Genomic DNA, 20,267 nt, shown 5'->3' with positions numbered 1-20,267 from the left:
CTGATTCCTGGGAGCACATCCTCATCTTCCAGGAGTCTGGAGTAAGTGCCTGTATAATCCTTTTCATCAACACACTTCAAGAACTCATGGGTTTTGAAGTTCATGTCAGCCACTGATAAAAGCAGCCATTTCCATAATGACTGGAAAAAATCTCTTAGGAAATGTTTCCATCAGGAAAGAATTGGGAGCCTACAGTCGGATGAAAATAGGTCCAATGGTAGAAGTCAACTTTTTGTAGGTGTGAGTCCAGGATTCAGTTGGAAACCAAACTCTTTTTCAAGTGTTTGCTTTTAAGTTGGCACTGCTTTCCCTCACAACACTGGTTTCCCCACGTGTCTCTTTTTGTTGATTTATGTCAGAAAGAGCCTGTACGTGCTGTGTTCCCAACCTGGGATGGGCCAGTTCCTCCTCACTCTAAGAGAACTTTGTGGCCAGGAGACTCTCAGAGCTGATCAAATTCAAGGCCAAGTAAGTGAAAGCTGAAGAATGTACAAACATAGGAAAACAAAAATCATGGAAACTTGAAGAGAACAAGAGACTATAAGAGGTGCCACCGAAGTGAGGAAATCTGGTCAGACCTTGAGATCTGACTTGCAGCCAGGCTTGATGGGAATGTCTGTGAAATATTGGAGAATGCACTTGTCAGTTTTGCTGAATACAGCAAAAAATGTCTAAAGTATACAGTGGAAGTGCCAAAATCAAGATCCATAACGTTTTACATGATATATTTATATTGTGGTATCTGGCGCAAAATGTAGTCCACTTTGTTTTCTTTTGCTTCCACATCATATGGTAAAAGAAAGAGGGATAGGTTATTAAGTGGCTGGCATTCTTTTTTACAAACTCTGGGGTCTGTGGGTCAGCCGCTGCAGGTAAGGTCCAGCCTGTCTGGTTAAATGAGTGGATTGATTGTCGTGATGGGCCACTTGTGCCAGGAGGTGTACGTGGCATTAAGCTTCTGTACATTCTCTTTTGAAAATTTTCTTTACATGGCAATTGACCTGAGTTTTTATTGTGAGATGGAAGTCAAAAGGCATTGGCCAAACTTGCAAGTGTACTTTGGAACTTTAGAAAACAGAGCATTAATCTCTTTCTAGATTAGCCCCTACAAGCATATTGCAGTATTTGAGTGATTTCATCCTTATAAACAAAGGATCAGTTCAGCATATTCTTCATTGCCACAGCACATGCCCATGTATTGGTCAGACTCAGCGGAATAAAAAGTCTATCAGAATTTCATAGGTTCTAAATGTGAAATGAAGCCAGCTCTATTATGTTTGTTGTTTCAAGGCCCTGTGATCTTTTTAATTTTTTAAAATTTTTTGGCTGTGTTGGGTCTTTGTTGCTGCGCGTGTGCTTTCTGTAGTTGCGGCGAGCAGGGGCTACTCTTCGTTGGGGTGCGCGGGCTTCTCATTGCGGTGGCTTCTCTTGTGGAGCATGGGCTCTTGGTGCGTGGGCTCAGTAGCTGTGGCTCATGGGCTCTAGAGCACAGGCTTGGTAGTTGTGGCTCACGGGCTTAGCTGCTCCGCGGTATGTGGGATCTTTCTGAACCAGGGCTCGAACCTGTGTCCCCTGCATTGGCAGGCAGATTCTTAACCACTGTGCCACCAGGGAAGCCCCCTGTGATCTTTCATCAATACTTTTTTGAATGAGGAAAGATAGAGGAAGCCATTGAGTATTGAGTTGTTAACATGACATGATTTCCCTCCTAATACCCAGATGTAGTTCTGTCAGATCTTCAGACCTGCACAATCATGACCACCTCTACCAAGGATAAAAGTAATAGTTATCCAATAATGAATAAACCCTGAAAAGACAGGATAGTTAGTGTAAAAATATTGGAGGTCTTGGGAAAATTATTGCCTAACATATATTTAATCTCTTTTTTCAATGTTGGTACCTAATACCAGCCACTGTAGCTGATAGCATGATTTGGTCAACATGTTTTTTTTTTTTTTTTTTTTCGCGGTACGCGGGCCTCTCACTGTTGTGGCCTCTCCCATTGTGGAGCACAGGCTCCGGACGCGCAGGCTCAGCAGCCATGGCTCACGGGCCTAGCTGCTCCACGGCATGTGGGATCTTCCCGGACCGGGGCACGAACCCGTGTCCCCTGCATCGGCAGACGGACTCTCAACCACTGTGCTACCAGGGAAGCCCGAGTTGGTCAACTTTTAAAGGTGATTTTAAAACTGTGACTGTATAGTCCTGAGCTTTCCCTATGACAGCATCCCCAAAGGACAAGTTAAATCTGGTTTAGGTGAAGAAAGGAAACGTTTTCAGATATAAATGAAGCTCATAAATTTTGGAATTATTCAAAGCAAAAAATAAGCATGATGATTCCTAATAGTGGACAGTGCCACACTGGCTGGTACTGCTGAAGAGGAATTACTCACATGGGAGAGAACCAGGAGGAACTTAGTTCTGAGCACAGACCTTGTCAAGTAGGACAGGATCACATGCTGGTGATCTGTTAATCTTTGAATGGCTTTTTGCACAAGCATGTTCCTTCCTAAGCTGAGATCCCCATTTCTCCCAAAAGGAGAGAGGACAGTAATAACACATTTTGGACCTGCCATGTTGAAACTGAAGAGTGAGAAGTTGTTTACTGGGTGGCTGGAACCGTAGGGAGGCCAAAGCTGGGAAACCAGAACTGGAAAGCGTCAGGGTGTTGGGAGAAGTTAAAGCTGCGTGAGGAGATGGATTATCCAGGCAAAGGACACAGACAGTTGCCAAAGGGGATACCCTGGGAGCAGAGGCAGAGAAGGCAGGAAAAGAGGCTGAGGAGAAATACCAAGCGAAGACTCAGTCATCAAACTGCTGTAAGTTTAGCGATGTTTGGGGGTGCAGGTGTAGTAACACATACTAATGTTTACTAAGCATGTGTTAGGAAATAGGTAATTTATCAAAACCATTTTATGAGTGAGGAAACAGAGTTCACATCAGCACAACCAGGACTCACACCGATTTTACTTTGATAATAACCATTTGCCCACCTTAAGCTTTTGAATGTTATTAGATAAATGATCAAACGAAGAGAGCTGGAAGTGACCACAGATTACCAGAAACACAATTCCATCAAGGATCCATGAGAATTTAGCTTACTTACCCAGAGACTTTAGACGTGATCAGCAGATGTGGAAAAAATCTAGTTTATGTGACTGTGGGGAAAATCTGTACTTGGAATGCTGTATCCTTTTCCGGACACCTTATTGGCAGAGAGAGCCATTAACTTGGAAGGGACTTGTAATTCGCTTGTGGATGAAAAAGCAAAAGAAATGCTTAAGGCAGTAAAAGCATACAGAAAGTGAAGAAGTGATACATGTGTATGTGCTGATGTAGCAGAAGGGCAAAAAGACCTGAGTAAGCATAAAACCCACTCCAGACTCAGGGAAGAGAAACAAAGCCTTGAAATTGATCCGTAATTCCCATTTTTTTTTTGGTTCCAGGTAGGGTGTTTTCCACTTTCTTCCTAAAACAGGAAAACGAGTTGGTTTTAAATTTTATGCCTTGAATTTTCTTTAATTCTTGTTTGATGGAGATAAAAATATAAAATCACTGAACTGAAATTCAGGGACCCTGAGGAAACGAAAATGGAATAAAACCGGGCAAGTTCATTAGCCTGTCTGGGAATCATCAACAGATTATGTGAGAACAGACATTTCAGTAAATCCTTGCTGATCTAGAATAATCAATGGGCTATCTGTGCTATCTAGGGGAAAATTTGAATCCAAAAGCTATTACTAGAAGAAAGCTTTCTTTCCTTCTGGATTGCATTATCAAATTATGACCTAATGTTCTTGAGGAGACCAGTCCAGTGATTCGCTGTTATGTTTTTATAGGTATTATATGGTTTAAAATGTGTAAATTCGGCTTCTAAAGGATCTGCTGGTGTGTGAATAGCATTTCACTTGCCCACACATTTTTTACATTCATTTACTTATTACACACCTTCTTCATTCCCAAAGTAAAGCCCAGCCTAGCTCAAAACTTTGATATTGTGAATGAGTGACAGCCGCACGAATGAGGTTGCACGTAGTAAACTCCCAGTGGGAATCCTGAAACATGTTCTTTGTCAAGGCCATGAGAATCCCCTTGCTCTCTAAGGTTGGAAAACTTACCTAAGCGGCAATTCTGGATAGGCCAGAGCACAAATGAAGCAATCTAACCTTTCTCCAACTAAAATCTTGGATTCTAAGATAACGAGTCAGAGGGGAAAAGACTTTTCTCCTGCTCTGAAAGGGTACTTCTAATGCTTCTGTACTTATTAATACTTATGTCAGAAAAGCTGGTGCCTGTACCATGTCTCCTCTTGAACTCTATCAAGAGAAAAAAGCTCCGTTAAAGTTTCATCAGTGGAAGCAGATGTTACAGAGAAGAGTAGGTCCGTTGAAAGCTGCCAGCCAATCCAACTCCCATGTCTTTTCCAGGAACACAATAAAGTTAGTCCACAGGGCACATGAAATCTTTCCAGTCCACAGTAACATTAGTGTGTGTGTGTTGCTGGATGCAGCCTGGAAGTACTCCCTTTTGGCTCAGTTATGAGTCAGCCTCACAGCCCCACTCCCCAAAGCTGCCTCCTGCTGGTTTGAAAATCTTGGTCATTTCTGGCTGGACAGTAGGACTGCTCTCCAGTTACATTGCTGTTTAGTGTCTGGTAGTTGCAGAGGTGGTCCGTGCTGCACTGTGTTCCAAGGAGACCAATCTGGGAACCAGATTAAGGCCAAATCTAGTCTTGGATGTCGGGCAGTGGGGTGGGAGTAGAGCGGGGTGGCAGGGGCACTGGCTGGCAGGACAGCTGGAACTTGCTGGAACTATACAGTAGAAGAATGACCCCATGTGTGTATTTTTAAACTTCATTGCTCCCCTTGAAATGGAGTAGGGAGAGTAATTGAGTGTTGGTGCAGGGAAATGTTGCAGGTCGGTAGCACATAATATGTTTGTTATGTAAATCATAATAAAATTTGGATCATCTCAGAGTTATCAACTGAAGGTGCTAATAAGATATCTTCTTCAACAATAAAATCTCATAATTTTCAAAGCAATCCCCCCTTTTCTGCTCATATTTCATTAGGGAAGGGTTTTATACCGTTAGGCATATAAGTACCATGCCACATATTTTCTTTGATTTTTAATTTCTTAATTTGTCTTTGTCTTTTAACAAGTATTCTCTGAAGTACTGTTGGCCCAACTGTATATATGTGAACAGTTCTGAACTTGAGAATTCAGTAATTGTTATTTGTCTTTGGAAAATATTTTTGTGAATATTGGTGGCTTTTTGTTTTGAGGTTTTACCTTCATCATATACTTTACTTCATTAACAATATGCCATGGTTTATATTTTAGTAGCTAGGAAGCTGAGAGGATATTTAAGATTCGTCACCTAAACTCCTAAAAGTGGGCAGTAAAATAGGAAATGTTAAATAAAGTGGAGTGGATTGGAGACTTGTACTGATTAGTATGAACATAGGAGAATTTTGGAAATAGGACTTGCAAAAACTTTCATGTTTCCGTGTCCTTCTTATATGTTCTTTCCAAACTGTCTAAACTAGTGCTTAAGTTTTTAATTACAGTTGCAAAATGAAAATTCCTAAAATTTCCTGAGGAATCATTTATAATATTTAGCAGATATGACCTAGTTTAACTTTCAGAAGTCTAGCTTCAAACTCCTTTGCTGTATTTTCTAATTTATAAGTATCATTGAGAGACTCTGCTGTGAAAAATATACCTTGTAGAGATGTGATGAGTTTCTGCTAAATTTGCTGTCATTGATTTCCAGGTTTTAGAATTTCTCTTGTGGCCATAACGATCTAAGCTGATAGTTTGCCTTTTTTTTTTTTGAGAGGAACAGTGAAGTGATGGCAAAGTGAATACATCTCATTTTAATTCTTGCCCTTCTCTTTTCAAGTGTTGTCCTCTCACAAGCTGCGGAGAGCATCTGTCCTCACTAGGGAGTTACCATGCTGCTATGCCGTACATTCCTAATACTCCTTAAAAGTGAGGGAAAACAAACAGATCAAGTGTCACATCGCATGTAAAAGTTTTTCTAAAAAGCCAGGAATAAGAGCTTATCACATTGTTGTTTATCTTCTCTCGTTCTCGGGGTGTTGCTAACAGTCCAATAGAAGTTTCCCGTTGAAAGACAAATACTAGCATAATAAAGCGAATCAGAGACATTTTAATATAGTTTATATTAAAACCATAGTGAAAAAGAAGAGAAGTTGTTTGCACTTGTTGGCCCAGTCCGGGCCAGGGAAATGCAGAGCTCACCCCAGTAGATGTGAGAAGGCTCTGGGGTTTCGGTTGCTTAAAGTCACTGCGCCAGCCGTGATGTGTCCTTGGTGCTGTTACAAAAACCAATGCTGTCAGCTTTAACGGAGGGATGGAAAGGTTCTACAGACCTGAATCCATTATGCCGTCCCACTTACTATCATTTCCTCCTCACAACTCTGTGTGTGGGACACCTCCTTTGTTCCAGAGATTGAGGATTCAGAAAATTAAAGTTGCTTCTCTTAACGTCAGTTCCTAGCCGAACAATCAGGGGCGACTGCCCCAAAATCTGTGCCAAAGTCTGGAGGGCTGTGCTGGGTGATCCAAGGGGAGTGGGCTGTGCGGTGTAGAGGAGGAGGGGTAAGTGCTTAAGAGAGATCGGGAAGCAGATACCGGTCACTCTAGTGAAATCCAGAATCATCTAACACCTGTATTCTAAGATGCAGTCAACAGTATGTTCTGCAGAGGATATAAAAAGGGGACACAGTGTGTCCCATCAGATCAAGGAGCCTGCAGACTTCACGAGAATGGTAGGTGTGTGGATGATAGCGGAGCCTGTGACAGGGCTCTTCGGGGATCAACGGTGATATGTATACTTCGTGCTGGAGGTACCTGATGAATAGTGAAATTTGGGTTGGCCGTAGGTGGTGCAGCTTGACCAGGTGGAGCTGAAAGGAGGAACAGTGCAGTGTCTGACGGCTTCAGGCACAGAGGCGTGGAGATGGGAGGTCGTGGGACATGCTGGTGTAATGGTGAGTGTTCAGGCTGGGCTGTAGTGCAGGTTATATACAGGGAAAGAAGGGAAGTGAAAGAGAAACGGCTGGTTGTGGTCCCAATCACGAGGGCTTTGGAGAGTACAGCCAACAGTCCATGCTTTTAATTCTGTAAGGTTGGAGAATCATTGGAGGTTTGTGATGAGAAAGGTGGTTTGAAGAGAATTATTTTAACAGCTAACTTCTGCTGTGTGAGAAAGTACACTTTCTGTCACTAAAAAGGTGGCAGTCTTGATGACAGTTTGGGAGGCGTGTTCTACAGAGAAAGCATCCTGGGAGTAGGAAGTTTTAGAATCTGTGGTCACCTACACGGCTCGGACTTTGGTGTCATCTCCACTGCAACTGGGCTCTGTAAGATGTGCCCGGCCCAGTGGGGACCCTCAGTGAACCTTGATGAAGGACAGGAAGGAAGGCTAGAAGTCTGTTCCATTCCAGGTCTGAAGTTCTTTGATAGAATTCTAGGAGTTCTTCTGAAATAAGATTTCATGTCATCTGTTGAATGAAGATCTATTTCTGTAGCAGAATGATAAAAGGATTTTTACTCTAATAAAATATATAGGAGTTTTAAAGAAAGAGAACTTGATTCAGTTGTGTCTTCTTTCACAGACCTTCCATTCTTTGTTACTGTTTTCTCCTGTGTCTCTTTTGATAACTGAAAGAAAGTAATGCCGGACACAAATTTGGTGTCATCTTATTGGTTAACATTCATGTGTTAAATATTCCTGAAACTGTATTCTAAAATTTTACCAAAGCATATGTACACATTCTTTGAATGCAATTCCAGGTAGGTTCACAGGCCCCACAAGGGTAATCCATCGACCTCCCCTCCCTAATAAGAAACTCCGACTTTAGAATGAGGCCGTGGTTTACAGAAATCCCACTTCCGTAGATTTGAAGTTGGCACAAAAACAGATGCATGTATGTATTTAAAACAGTGGTTTTGGTGGAGGAACATGTAAACAAATGCCTTTAGAGGTAAAAGTTGTATAGAAGCCAAGGAAATACTAAAGAAAGTTTTAAGTGCTGCTGAGTCCACACATATTTCTCAAAGGTCTGATAAACATTACAGCACATTTATCAAGGAACATCACAAGGTGCCAAGATACTTCCAGTAATGTACCGGAGTAAACATGACCATGTGGTGAAAATGCATTGGCAGAGCCGGTGGGCGGGGAGAGAGAGAGAGACAGAGACAGAGACAGAAATGGGGGTAGGGTGGGGAGAGAGAGGGAAGAGGAAAGAAAAAGAAAATAAAGAGAAAACTGTATTATGGTTCTACTGTAGTTGTAAAATTGACTTGGGTTGAACAATCAGAAGTCAGTCTTTTCAAAACAATGTCTGCGAAGATCTAAGGAATATGGCTTTTAACCTACGTAAGGCACGGAGCCCGCCCACTAAAAGTTAGTGCTTTTGTGGAGAAAGAGGCAGCCCAGGTACTGAATGCGGGGTTCTCCACCACCCCAGGACTTGGTGGGGCAGGTGTTCTATCAGTCTTGGTCTGAGGGGAAACAGAATGAACTCCAGATGCTTTAAATGAACTTGAATGAAGGAGCTACTTAGAGTAGACAGAGTCAAGGGTTAGGTGCCAAGGCACAGAAACTGGCAACAGCTGGAAGCCATGAGCGCCCAGGGGCTGAAGGGGCAAGGGGAGGACCGAGTAAGGCAGGAGCCCCGTGAGAAGGGGACCATGATGAGAGGCTGCTCAGCGCGGCCCTGGCCATGGAGCCAGGCAGCGACTGCCACAGGCGCTGGGTCAGCGTCCCAGGCGTGAAGCAGTGGGGAGGAGAGACAGAGCGCAGGCCCGGGCGGGGCAAGTGGAGCATATCCACGTCCCATTTCCAACTCTTTGACTTCTCTCCTGAGAAGACAAAGTGTTACTGCCATGCTGGTGAAACTCTTTGTCTGGAGGACACTGTCCTTTGAGGTTATTATTTACTTATATTAATGGGTGGTTTAATCACCCCTGAGAATGGTGTGTCCTTGCTTGATGGAGGACATGGGAGAATTCTTTCAGGAAAGAGCACTATACTCCCACTACCAGGATTGCTCGTTTCCATTTATTTTGGAAACAATTGCTGAAGAAAAAGAGAGATGTGGCCATAATTGTTTGAAGGAATTCCATGTGTCGTTAGTGGTGGCCATAAACATATGGGCTTCGCCCGACTATCTGGATGCTGTTCCAGCTGTGTCTTTCAACTGCAGTCGACCCTCTCATCATATTCTTGCTTCAGTTTCACGGGGGAAGTCTGTGTTCAGAGCCAAAGTACGCTGATAAAATATTAAGGGTAATGGCACAAAGTTCAGAAAATGCCTGGCAAGAAGCCTGTCGCAGAATTGTAAAGGAGAAAGAAGGAACTTTTCTAATTGAGAAAGCACTTTGTTGTTATCATTAACATTTTTAAAGCTCTCAATTTTTAAGAGAATTCTTTTGAAACGTTGTGCTTGGAAAACAGGGAGCTCTGACTTAAATACATTTTGTTTTAAAGTATAAGGATCTAATTGGAGCAAGTAGATTTCAGATTTTACTGATACAGATAACCTTTTAAGGTATGAGTATTTTTCCACATTATAAATGTATATTTCTTCATGGAAGAAAATACAGAAAAGTTTGAAGCATAAAATGAAATGAAAATTACCGGTGACCCTGTTACTTAGAAGTAATCACTATCGATTTGGTTGTTTTCCTTTTTATTCCACTGAATATATGTGTATCTTAAAACATGAAATTATGGTATTATGAGTCTTTGTTAATATTTCTGTTGCAGGAAGGGGGACCCCTTCCAGGGCCCAAGAGTGAGCTCTTGTTTCACACTCGGAAATGAATGGTCCGAGGAGACACACGTGTTGACAAAGCAAGAGACTTTATTGGGAAGGGGCGCCCGGGTGGAGAGCAGGAGGGTAAGGGAACCCAGGAGGACTGCTCTGTCATGTGGTTCGCAGTCTCGGGTTTTATGGTGATGGGATTAGTTTCCAGGTTGTCTCTGGCCAATCATTGTGATTCAGGGTCCTTCCTGGTGGTGCACGCATCACTCAGCCAAGATGGATTCCAGTGAGAAGGATTCTGGGAGCTTGGTAGGACATATGGACTGGAGTCTCCTATTTCCTTTTGACCTTTCCTGAATTCTTCCAGTTGGTGGTAGCTTGTTAGTTCCACATTCCTTACCAGGACATCCTGTTTTAAGATAACTCATGCAAGTGGTTACTGTGGTGCCTGGCCAGGGTAGGCGGTTTCAATCAGTGTTTCCCCTAGCATTTCCAAATTGCTCTCCAGGCATTTTGCATCAATTTTTATTTCCATCAAAATTATGTTAGTTTGTCTAACTAAATCCTTATTAGACTTAAAATTTCAAAAATCTTTCCCAATTTTATAAATAAAATATTATTTAGTAAGGTTGAATTTTATTCATGTTCATACATTTATTGGCTATTTTTCTATTAAATTATTTATCCACATCTTTTGCCCATTTTCCTGTGGGACAATTAGTGTTGTTTTTGTTTGTTTTTTCCCCCTTGCTCTAGAGGACCTCTTTGTATGGAAACAAATTAAGAAGATCAAATTTCTTGTTAGAAAAAATAGGACATATTGGTCACCCTTATCAGATGATGTTTATCTTTTGTGATTTTGGGGGAGAAGGCCCTACATTCTTGCTCTCAAAACGCAAGCCAGTTTTAAAATACTGAACTTTCAACTTTTTCATTAATTAAGATATTTAAGCAGGAGTATTACCTTTGGATAAATGTTTAGTGAATCCTGATTTAGAAATTGTTGGGCCTCAAGGTAAGTTTAGATATTTTTATTAAGAATAATAAAGGACCATTTTAAAGTTATTTGATAATTGAAATTATATTTCCCCCCGGAAGATAGAAATCTCTTAGGACTGAGAGATTAAGACCCTTGGTTCCTACTTACTTGAGAAACAGTTACCAAAAAAGTATGAGAAAAACAAGCACTATACAGAATGATCCTGAGTTGTAGACAGGGGTATGACTGTTGTTTCAATGTGTGTGCATAAAAAACTAACAATCAGCTGTTCAGCTTGTCTGTAGAAGGTGGGAAGAAGAAGAAGGGATTGGTAGATAGGCATTTTCCAGATAATTTTCTTTCAAGCTTATTTACCAAATATTAGGTACTTTCAGTTTGTGTGAGAATTACTTTCTCGAGATCATGAACAAGATTGAAACAGTCTTTAACACCCAGAGTTGTATGAACCCTTAATTAACTTCCCTTCAGTGCATTCTGTGAAACTTCCTCACTAGATCTTACAACACAGATGAGAAAGGTGGAGAATTTTAATGCCACCCTCAAGCTGGTAAGTTATTTTTAGAACTGAACTCGTAAGAGTTTTGCTGTTTTTTATGTAAACCCTTAATTGTGCCTCAGATATCTTCATAAGACCGTTTCTGTTTTTTAAATTCCTCCTCTCAGTAGGCCAGAAGTAAAACAAAGAGACCATGTATGTGGTGTGACAGGGTCACATCTTCATTTACGGGACTTCCCTCATGGACTGTGTGTGTCAAACTCCTCAGTGCATGGTTACTTTTCTGTGACTGCAACTAGCAGCTATGTGTTAAGACTGCACGAAGGGTCCCAGCTGTTGTAAGATGGAACAGTCTGCCCTGGCCACAGATTACAGAGTTTTGGGTTTTAGACCACAGGCAGTACCGCTGGGACCTGCCATGTACACTGTGATCATCAGTATTCCTTGGAGAGAGAATGAAGATTAGTCACTTCTGGCTCTGAGAAATTCTTGCATAACTTGCTTTTATCTCAGTGCAGTTTCCTGGGGATGCTTTATCCTGCCACAAGCCTCCGTCTCCACTTCAGTGCTCCCTCTTCTATCAAATGGACCACTGAGTATCGGACTGGAACTCGAGTTGCACTCCAGAGGGCCGGTATTCAGTCCGGCTCTCTTTTACATGCCCCTTCCTCCTCCCGGGTCCTTGCATTTGGTCATGCCCTGCGGCTTGGGCTTTGTTCCTGCTGTCACAAGAGTTGTCCATACAAATGTGAACGTTCTCTCTCGGAGTAACCAAGAACTGCTCATGCGTGCTGTAGACCTGTTATGTACCAACGCTTCACACGATTCCAGATCTCTTCCTGGCACTTCGTTTCCTTTCCTCTGTCTTCTCAGAGTCCTCTTACGTACTTCTGAAGTATAGAGCTCGGATGCCAAAGGCTTCAGGAAACTGAGTTAGGCTTTGTGTTTGTAACTTTCTTTTTTTCCCCTCCATATTCCAAAGTGAGATTTCTCTTGTGCTTTGGATTTCTTCTCCCTCGCCCTACCTGAACAGCAACTCTGCAGTTACGCGTGCAGCTCAGGTTACACTGCGTAAGATAAGGGGGTTGATAAAACAAGGTCAGTAACCCTTTCCCAGTGCTCAGACTCCTCAAATACATCTGTCCTTGATTTTCTCATCTCTTATGCTTCGAGCTTGCTTTATACTTTGTTTGCATGTCGTTAGTTTTCTCTGAGATTATTTCTGCGTTTTTACTGAGCTCCTAAAACTCTCTTTCTGATTAAATAAATAGCTTTGATAAAGCACATAACAGAAATCTTAACAGAAAAGAAAGAGGTGCCTGGTATACTTCCTTCCTCTCTTATGCCTTATTTACTCCTAAAGTTGAAACATCAGTAGAGAACAATTATAACAGCATTATTGTTGTATTTTGAATTCTTTTCTTGCTGATTTTGTTGGAAATGCTGGTATTTCATCCGCAAAAGCTCTTGTATATCTTCTAGCCAGCTTTGGATCTTCTCAGGCTGATAGCTCTTTCCTACCAACTTGATAAAGAGTCCATGTGGTCCATCTTGGTATGTGAACACACCCTTCCTTGTGTTCAGCAAGAACTTGCTTGAAGTGCTCATTACCCCAGTGGTGAGGGCACTTCATTCCAATCGTTGCCGAATAGCTGAACTGAAAATTGTCTTGAGGAACTTGCCATACGTCCTTGTCTTTTGATTTGCTTGTGTCATTCGTGCCACTGTAAAGTCCAGAATGCACTTTCTCTGTTGAGTATTGTTTCATTCTTCCAAATGGCATTTTGATAGGAAGTTGTCTAGGGGCATCATGGTATATAAACTGATGGTGGGTACCAGTGGAAATATTTTTTTCTTGTGAAAACTAGGTTTTTTAATTTAAAATACATTTGCTTTTTCATGTCTCACTGTCCATCCCTCTTCTCTTCTAGTTGAGTAGTAAAGAGATTAATTTTTTGTTTTAAAACAGAGTAAATAAGGATGAGCTTACGCCATATCCTAAAGCAGCATGGTGGGTTTAGGGAGTGCCTGCAACAGGTGGGTTTGTTCCTCTTATGCCCAGTTATAATACTTGACTGTTACGGCTGTCCACCAACATTTTGCCTTAAGTACTTAGAGCTTGGGCTTTTCCACCTCCTGTCCAAATATACTCCTTGCTCTTTTATTTTTATTCTAACTCAGTTTATTGGAATTCTTATTGTCAAAGGAGCATTCCTTGAAATAATCTGGAGTCTGTATTACTGGCTACAAAATAAGCTTAAAGTGCATTGATTTCCTGTTACTCTGTTAGGTTCTTTTAAAGTCATTTCCAGTCAGGTTTAATGAGTCAATTCAGGTTTTCCCTCTCTCTTGATAAAATATGTATCTTTACTTCAAAAAAAGTGATGTTGCTATGTTATTTGACCCGTATCACATTTTTGTCTAAAAAGGAAAGCCTGTTTCTCAAGAAGTTAGAGGGAAACTCTTTAATTTCACAGAAAAATAAGGGCTGTGGCCAGCTGACTGTAAGTTTAGTTCACTTTCGCTGATCAGCAAAGCGACTTTCCAGCCTAAAGGAAAAGTGATCAAAATAGCAGACGTATTGGATGGTGTCTAACTTTGAATGGTGACATGGCTCAGTAGGGTTTGAGGTAGAATCCCATCTCCCTCTGTGGTCGTCACTGCCTTTCTTATATGCCTACAAGCACCTTCTGCAGGAGGTGGCAGTGGGGTGAGCACTGAATTTCACCTGCTTTGATACACAATTCCACATTCCTAGGGTGCACCGAACAAAAGGAAAGCCTGAGCTGCCGTCTGTGAAGCTCATCTTCCTCCACTTAGAAGCAGGTTGCAATTTCAGACACATTTTTGTGGCTCCCTGCATCTTCAGGTTCTTGGAAACATTTAGACGGTGGTGTCTTTGGTGTGAGCCACTTCATGAGATACCAAAAAAAAGGGAAAATACACCTGTTTATGAGGTTAGTTTTAGTTAAGAACCCGATAGTACTGCTTTACACCAAAGAAATTCAGATTTATAAGACAGTGTAAAAATGATCCGATCAAACTCCCTCATTTTTTTTTTTTTGGAAGAAGGTATACTCCAGAGATTCAGTGATCTTTCCAAGGTAACAAAGCTTGTTTATGCTGAATCGGAATTCAGAACTTAGTATCATGGCAGTAGAATCCACGTATTCTCCCCATAACATGAAGGTAATCTGTAGCCTAGGTAGAAGATACTGAAACTTAATCCCTTCTCTGTGGTATTTGCTCTCTTTTCCTAGCATCTCCCTATGTGATCCAAGTCAGCCAGTGCCCTTGAGATGTGTGGGGATTTTTCTGAGACCATGTATATTGGCTGTTCGACAGAATTCCTACTCTAAAGCCAGAGTCTTCCTTACATAAAACATTTGGCCATACTACTTGCCAGCGGAGGATATAGTCCCAGTGGTTGGAGGGAATTTTGGAGGAAGTTGAAATTCTCTGCCTGTCAACACTGACCACTCCTAACAGTGTTGACAGACCTGGCCCCAGCCAGTGTCCTTGGTTAGACAGGTTTAAAGGCTAAGACTCTTTAGGAAGAACATGAAATAAAAGTGAAAAGAGTTCCAAGCCAGGAGAAAGTGAATTCTGTCCAGTGGTCTCTTCTTATGGATTTAAGGCCAGTTTAACACTTTTGTTTATATGCATAAATGTACCAAAAGCCATCCTGATTTTAGGCCATGATACGGAACTTTTCCCCATAAACAAAAAAACCAATTTTAATATGATGTCTTTTGTTTTGGGGTGTTGAGGGTGGGAGGAGTGAGTTTAGTCAAACAAGGGATTTTCTATTATTTTCTCTCTCCAAGAGAACATGCTGAGAATGAAAGCATTGCTTTGAATTTTTCTGAGGCAGGAAAGTAGTTACAAATAGATCATTGGTGAAACATTGATGGCTTAAATTCATCATGTGTCAGTAGTATCTTACTTTCTGTAGCATAATAAATACAAAGAAATGCCTAACATGAGTATTCTCTATAGATTTTTGCTGTGGGATAGGAATGAAACGGAAAGGATATTTAATCTTGAGGAGAGAAGGCAAAGACAATAAAATATTCACTAATGCTTCCAGGAATGGGAATGTTTCCAAGGATAGAAAACCAGAAGAGGAGAAACCAGAGTTTGAAGAGATAATCTTTTAAAACCATAATTTAAGCTCGTATAAACATCCCAACTCTTTGAAATATTTATCTTTCTGACAATACGGTTTTTAGCATGTTCTTATGAAAACATTTGTTGCCTTACCAAGTCCTTATGAATTTCCACATGGAGTCGTAAAAAAACCTCTTTTCGCCCAAAGGTTTAGCTCTTTTGCAGGGTACACATATAAAATACCCATATCATACCCATGTCCGTACGGCTTCATATTACTTATTGAAGGTTGGATCACTGTCTGGTCTTCATAGGATGACACCAGAGAGATGAGAGCAGGTTGATGGGACAGGAATCTAAAAACCCAAAATCTGGATGAATATCTGACAGTTCTCTGTATTTTTATAGAGGTACTGAAATCAGAATATTTGAAATTAAATCTATTGGGAATATTTTGGGAAGTGCAGGACGTACGGTCACCTTGGTTGTGAGGTTTAGCTCTTTCCACAGATTTGGGGCTCCTCCCTCTGTATTTTGCCATCTCCAAAAATAGGGGCGCCGTCAATCTAGTCCGCAACAGTTTACTGAGTATCTACTACTTATTTTGAACTGTGGAAGTTACAAAACCAGTAAAGACAATTCCTGTGTTCAGAGAGCTTGAGGGTTGATTCAACAGCAGTCAATATTATTTTTAGAGCAATGTCTTAAAACTTTCATGCCCAAATCAGAGTTGTCCTTCAAAGCAATTAGTTTTGGGGAGGAGGAGACTGCCTACTTATTTCCTGTTTCTCCACCATCTTCTAACAGTTCTTTTCCTTGTTTTTATGTTTATTAATATAGTTCATACTTTGATTTTTCATCTCTCCATCAAGTATTTCCAGAATGGGTCTGAATGAAACCTTAGTCCCTTGTGGTGCTACATGGACAAGCTTGAAGGGTAAACTGTAGCACTTATTGAAAGCAGAGAACAGTATTTCAGGATTTGAGATGAGCGCATTAAGTTCAACCTGGAAGAAGAGCCCACTCACATCCTGTAGATACCTTTTAAGCAAGAGCAAAGAGGGAATGAAAACTACAATACTACAGGCTACTTCAGCAGTCTAAACCGGAATTTTGTCATGTTTTGTTCTGTACTTACGAGACTTGATTATTTAAAGCACCATTTTCCAAATGAGTGCTGATTTGGGTCCTGGAGACAGTTTGATGCTGTTGGTGACTACTGTCTCTCTCTCTCGTGTCCATCGATAGTTTATATTTCTGGCCACTAGATGGTGCTGTTTCACCTTGAAATAAAATGTATACATCTATTTTAATTGAGTCTTTTGCTTTTTATTTTGTTTATTGTTCCTTTGATGCAGAGATGGTGGAAAATCAAATTCCTTCTTAAATTGGATCTGAGGTTTCCTGGCTCTCTACAGATGCATAGGAATTTTAATGTGATTATCCAGTCTGTAAAGTAATAGGTTTTCAGATTATCATACCACTCAATACATAGTGTTAATTTATTTTGTGAGAAAATACATTTTTTTCCTATAGAAGCATTTTATGTTATATATACTTGGCTGATACGTAAGAGATTACAGTTACACGTTTTATGTGGCTTGATCTGCTGTGTCCTATTCTTGATTTAGGAATCACTTGGGAAAACAACAAAATGCTGATTGCCAGGTCCTGGAGACCCAGGAACCTATATTTTAGTAAGTGCTACAAGTGAGTCTGATGAGCAGACATGTGAGTCTGGACTACAGCAGCACCAAGCTCTAATCTCCCACTGCAGCAGTGAGCATTTCTGGTAGACATTAATGTCAGAGCCTACAGTAATTCAAACCAAAGTTCAAGAGAGTTGAGACCAAAATTTTGAATGTAGACAGCTCTTTATGTAAATATTGCCTCTAGGAGCCATAATGGATATAATAAGAATTATTAAAGAGAATGTTTGGTTACTTAAGTATGCTAAGGTTGGCGAGAGTCTTGCACAGAAAAGGCGGTCCCTGTTAGGACGCCTGAAGGAGCGAGCGGACGCCACATCATGCAGCAATAGCGCGGAGGCTCTCCCAGCTTGTGGTGGTTGGACAGCCATTTTGCCCTACGTTTATTTAGCCCCTCGCCTCGTAATACCTGATGCTTAAACACTTCAGAAAGTTTTAACCAGCATTAAGGTCTTTGATCTTCACAACATCCCTTTGACAGGGCAACTGTCAGAAGAGGGATTAAAGAACAGACTAAGGAAAAGTGCCTGAGCCAGGAGCAGCCACCAGGAGACACAGTCTGGGGAGAGGCCGGGGGCCGGAGGTGAGGGCACCGTCTCCGATTAGGCCCTGCTGCTGGCAGGCCTCCCCAGGAGGCCAGACGTTCCCGAACTCTGAGGCTCCACGTGCACTCTTGTTGACGAGGATTGCCCCATCCTGTCCTAAGAACGGGGAGCTTTAGAAAATGGTTTCCTCCCTCTTCCCATCCTTCATCCCTTTCTCTGTCTCTCTCCCTCCCTCTATCTTCCAATCACACGTTATGGGTCATGGCCTTGATGACTGTGAGGTAGAGATGGGTAGGTTAAACCACAATATGAGGATGCACGTGTAGTTCGATAAAATCTACACCAGGTCAGTTTACTTTCTTATCCTAGTTTGTCCTGGTTTAGAAGGACTCAGGCAGAACTGCTTGCTAATTGTGAAAGCTGCTCAGCAAACACTGGCTGACTCTGTCGTTGACTTGAGTCTATGAAGTGTACTCAGCAGAGAAGGCAGTATGTCGTAAGCAGTCAGTAAGCTTGGCGTTATTAACGATGGTGGTGGAGATGATGATGCATTCTCTGTTACTCAGCTTTCTCCCTAAAGCTAATCGCATAGAACGTTCAGCTTACCCCCCAGGATGGTCTTGGTCTCTGTCAGGCTGACCTGTGGGGTAATAAAACACTCAGATAGTTGGGGAGACTTGAAAACCTGATTCAAGAGAGAACCCAAGAGGAACGTCCCCACGCAGGCGTTGGCTCTGATGTCTCCTACTCCTGGAAGATCAGAGCTTGGCCAGCTGCCTCCCGCCCTTTAAGCCTTCCTTTCTCAGTGTGGCCTGATGCCCCTGCCCCGTCCACAGCTGGTCTTCTCGATCCTTCATCTTGTTCTCCTTTTCCTTTTTGTCATAATATTTACCTTCTAATATACTAGGTCATTTATTTATTTGATTGATTTTTGCCTCCCTGCACAAGACTGTAAGCTTCATGCAGACAAGGGTCTTTTTTTGTCACTAACATATCCCCCAGCCCCTGGAATAGTGCCTGGTACATAGTAGAGGTTCAGAAAATATTTGCTGAATGAATGAATGCTTTCCTGTGCAACATTCCCTGGCACTAATAAGCAATAGACATAGCATACATTTAGTCAGGTAGTACTAATTCTGAATAAATATTCAATATTCCTGAATGAAGATTAAGGTTTTTTTTCTATTAACCTTGATTGGTAAGAATATCTTCTAAATTATCACATGGTTTAAAGTATGAATCCAGAGTTGGAAGACATTGGATTACAGTAAACAAGCCCTGAATGGTTTTCTGGGGCAAGTTACTAAACTGCTCTGTGCCTTAGTTTCCTCTGTGAACAACCTCACAAAACTGTGGTGTAGAGTAAATGAGTCCATGCATTTCAAGCCTTAGAACAGGGCCTGGAATGTAGCAAGAGATGAATTAATAAACTGAATTTATAGATTCTTTACTCGTTTAAAAATAATTATATGGGGCTTCCCTGGTGGCGCAGTGGTTGAGAGTCTGCCTGCCGATGCAGGGGACAAGGGTTCGTGCCCCGGTCCGGGAAGATCCCACATGCCGCGGAGCGGCTGGGCCTGTGAGCCATGGCCGCTGAGCCTGTGCGTCCGGAGCCTGTGCTCCGCAACGGGAGAGGCCACAACGGTGAGAGGCCCGCGTACTGCAAAAATAATAATAATAATAATAATTATATGATATTTTGCAATTAAATTTAAATAGGTCAGCCAGTGTTCAGAAGGAAAAAAAGCATCGATAAATGCACGGTTTGGGTATTTTCCATATTCCTGTTTTTATTACAGTGACGACACACCTAGAATGAATCAAATATTAAATTTATTATGTAATCTCTTCTCTTATAGTGTAACAGCAGTTTTAAAACAGAGCCTGGGAGTTTCATATGAGTCCTTTGTTTTTGATTTCTTATAGATCCTCATATTAAGGTTTCTGGAAAGAAAGAAGATGTTAAGGAAGCCAAGGAAATGATCATGTCTGTCTTAGACACAAAAGTAAGTGAATGTTAAGGACACTCAGATGTCAGAACCTTGTCTCTGCAAGGGCTACTTCATGCTGTTGTGAAAGAACCATTTGGAGAAGAAAAACCAGGAGAAAGTAATGGTGGGTTTTGAAATAAGCACGTGTGATTCTACAGTGGATTAAAGTTCTGTTTAAAATTTGAATAGGTTCTCTCATGCTGGGTAATTGAATAATATTCTCTCTCCACCCCCATATAGATATATATTAAAAAATATTGACCCAGATTAGTATAGGACAAGTAATAAAGATTGCAAGAATTAGCATATTTACCTTTATGATATCAGTAGAAAACCAGAGTAATCTTCTGTGTAGCTCTGTGTGTGTGATGGCATGAAGTTTCACAATTTGTCTTGTACATTCTGTCTCTCTACAAGTATATGTAGAGAGAGACAATAGAGAAATTAAAATATGTAAAAATTTATACTCGTTTGTGAGAATTTATTTTAATAAACACGTCAAAATCACTTACGATATGCCAGGCACTTAGCTACACCCTTTACAAATATTAATTGGTTTAATCCTTATAACTATCAGCACAGAGATGTTAGGGAATTTGCACAGGATCCAATA

At 41.3% G+C, this 20,267-nt stretch overlaps 1 protein-coding gene across 5 annotated transcripts in view; it reads left to right on the top strand.

The window, feature by feature from the left end:
- BICC1 (BicC family RNA binding protein 1) overlaps nt 1–20,267 on the top strand; it is a 301,538-nt gene that overhangs the window by 231,211 nt on the left and 50,060 nt on the right. For all 5 annotated transcript variants that reach the window (XM_033841938.2, XM_033841937.2, XM_033841936.2 and 2 more), the window contains one exon: nt 19,590–19,669. In XM_033841938.2, coding sequence (XP_033697829.1) covers nt 19,590–19,669 — 80 coding nt within the window. The remainder of the gene's footprint in view (nt 1–19,589; nt 19,670–20,267) is intronic.

Source organism: Tursiops truncatus, chromosome 16 (assembly GCF_011762595.2).
Source record: "Tursiops truncatus isolate mTurTru1 chromosome 16, mTurTru1.mat.Y, whole genome shotgun sequence".
Lineage (NCBI taxonomy): Eukaryota > Metazoa > Chordata > Mammalia > Artiodactyla > Delphinidae > Tursiops > Tursiops truncatus.
Note: the sequence above shows the minus strand (reverse complement) of the source record. Positions and strands in the feature narration are given on the sequence as shown.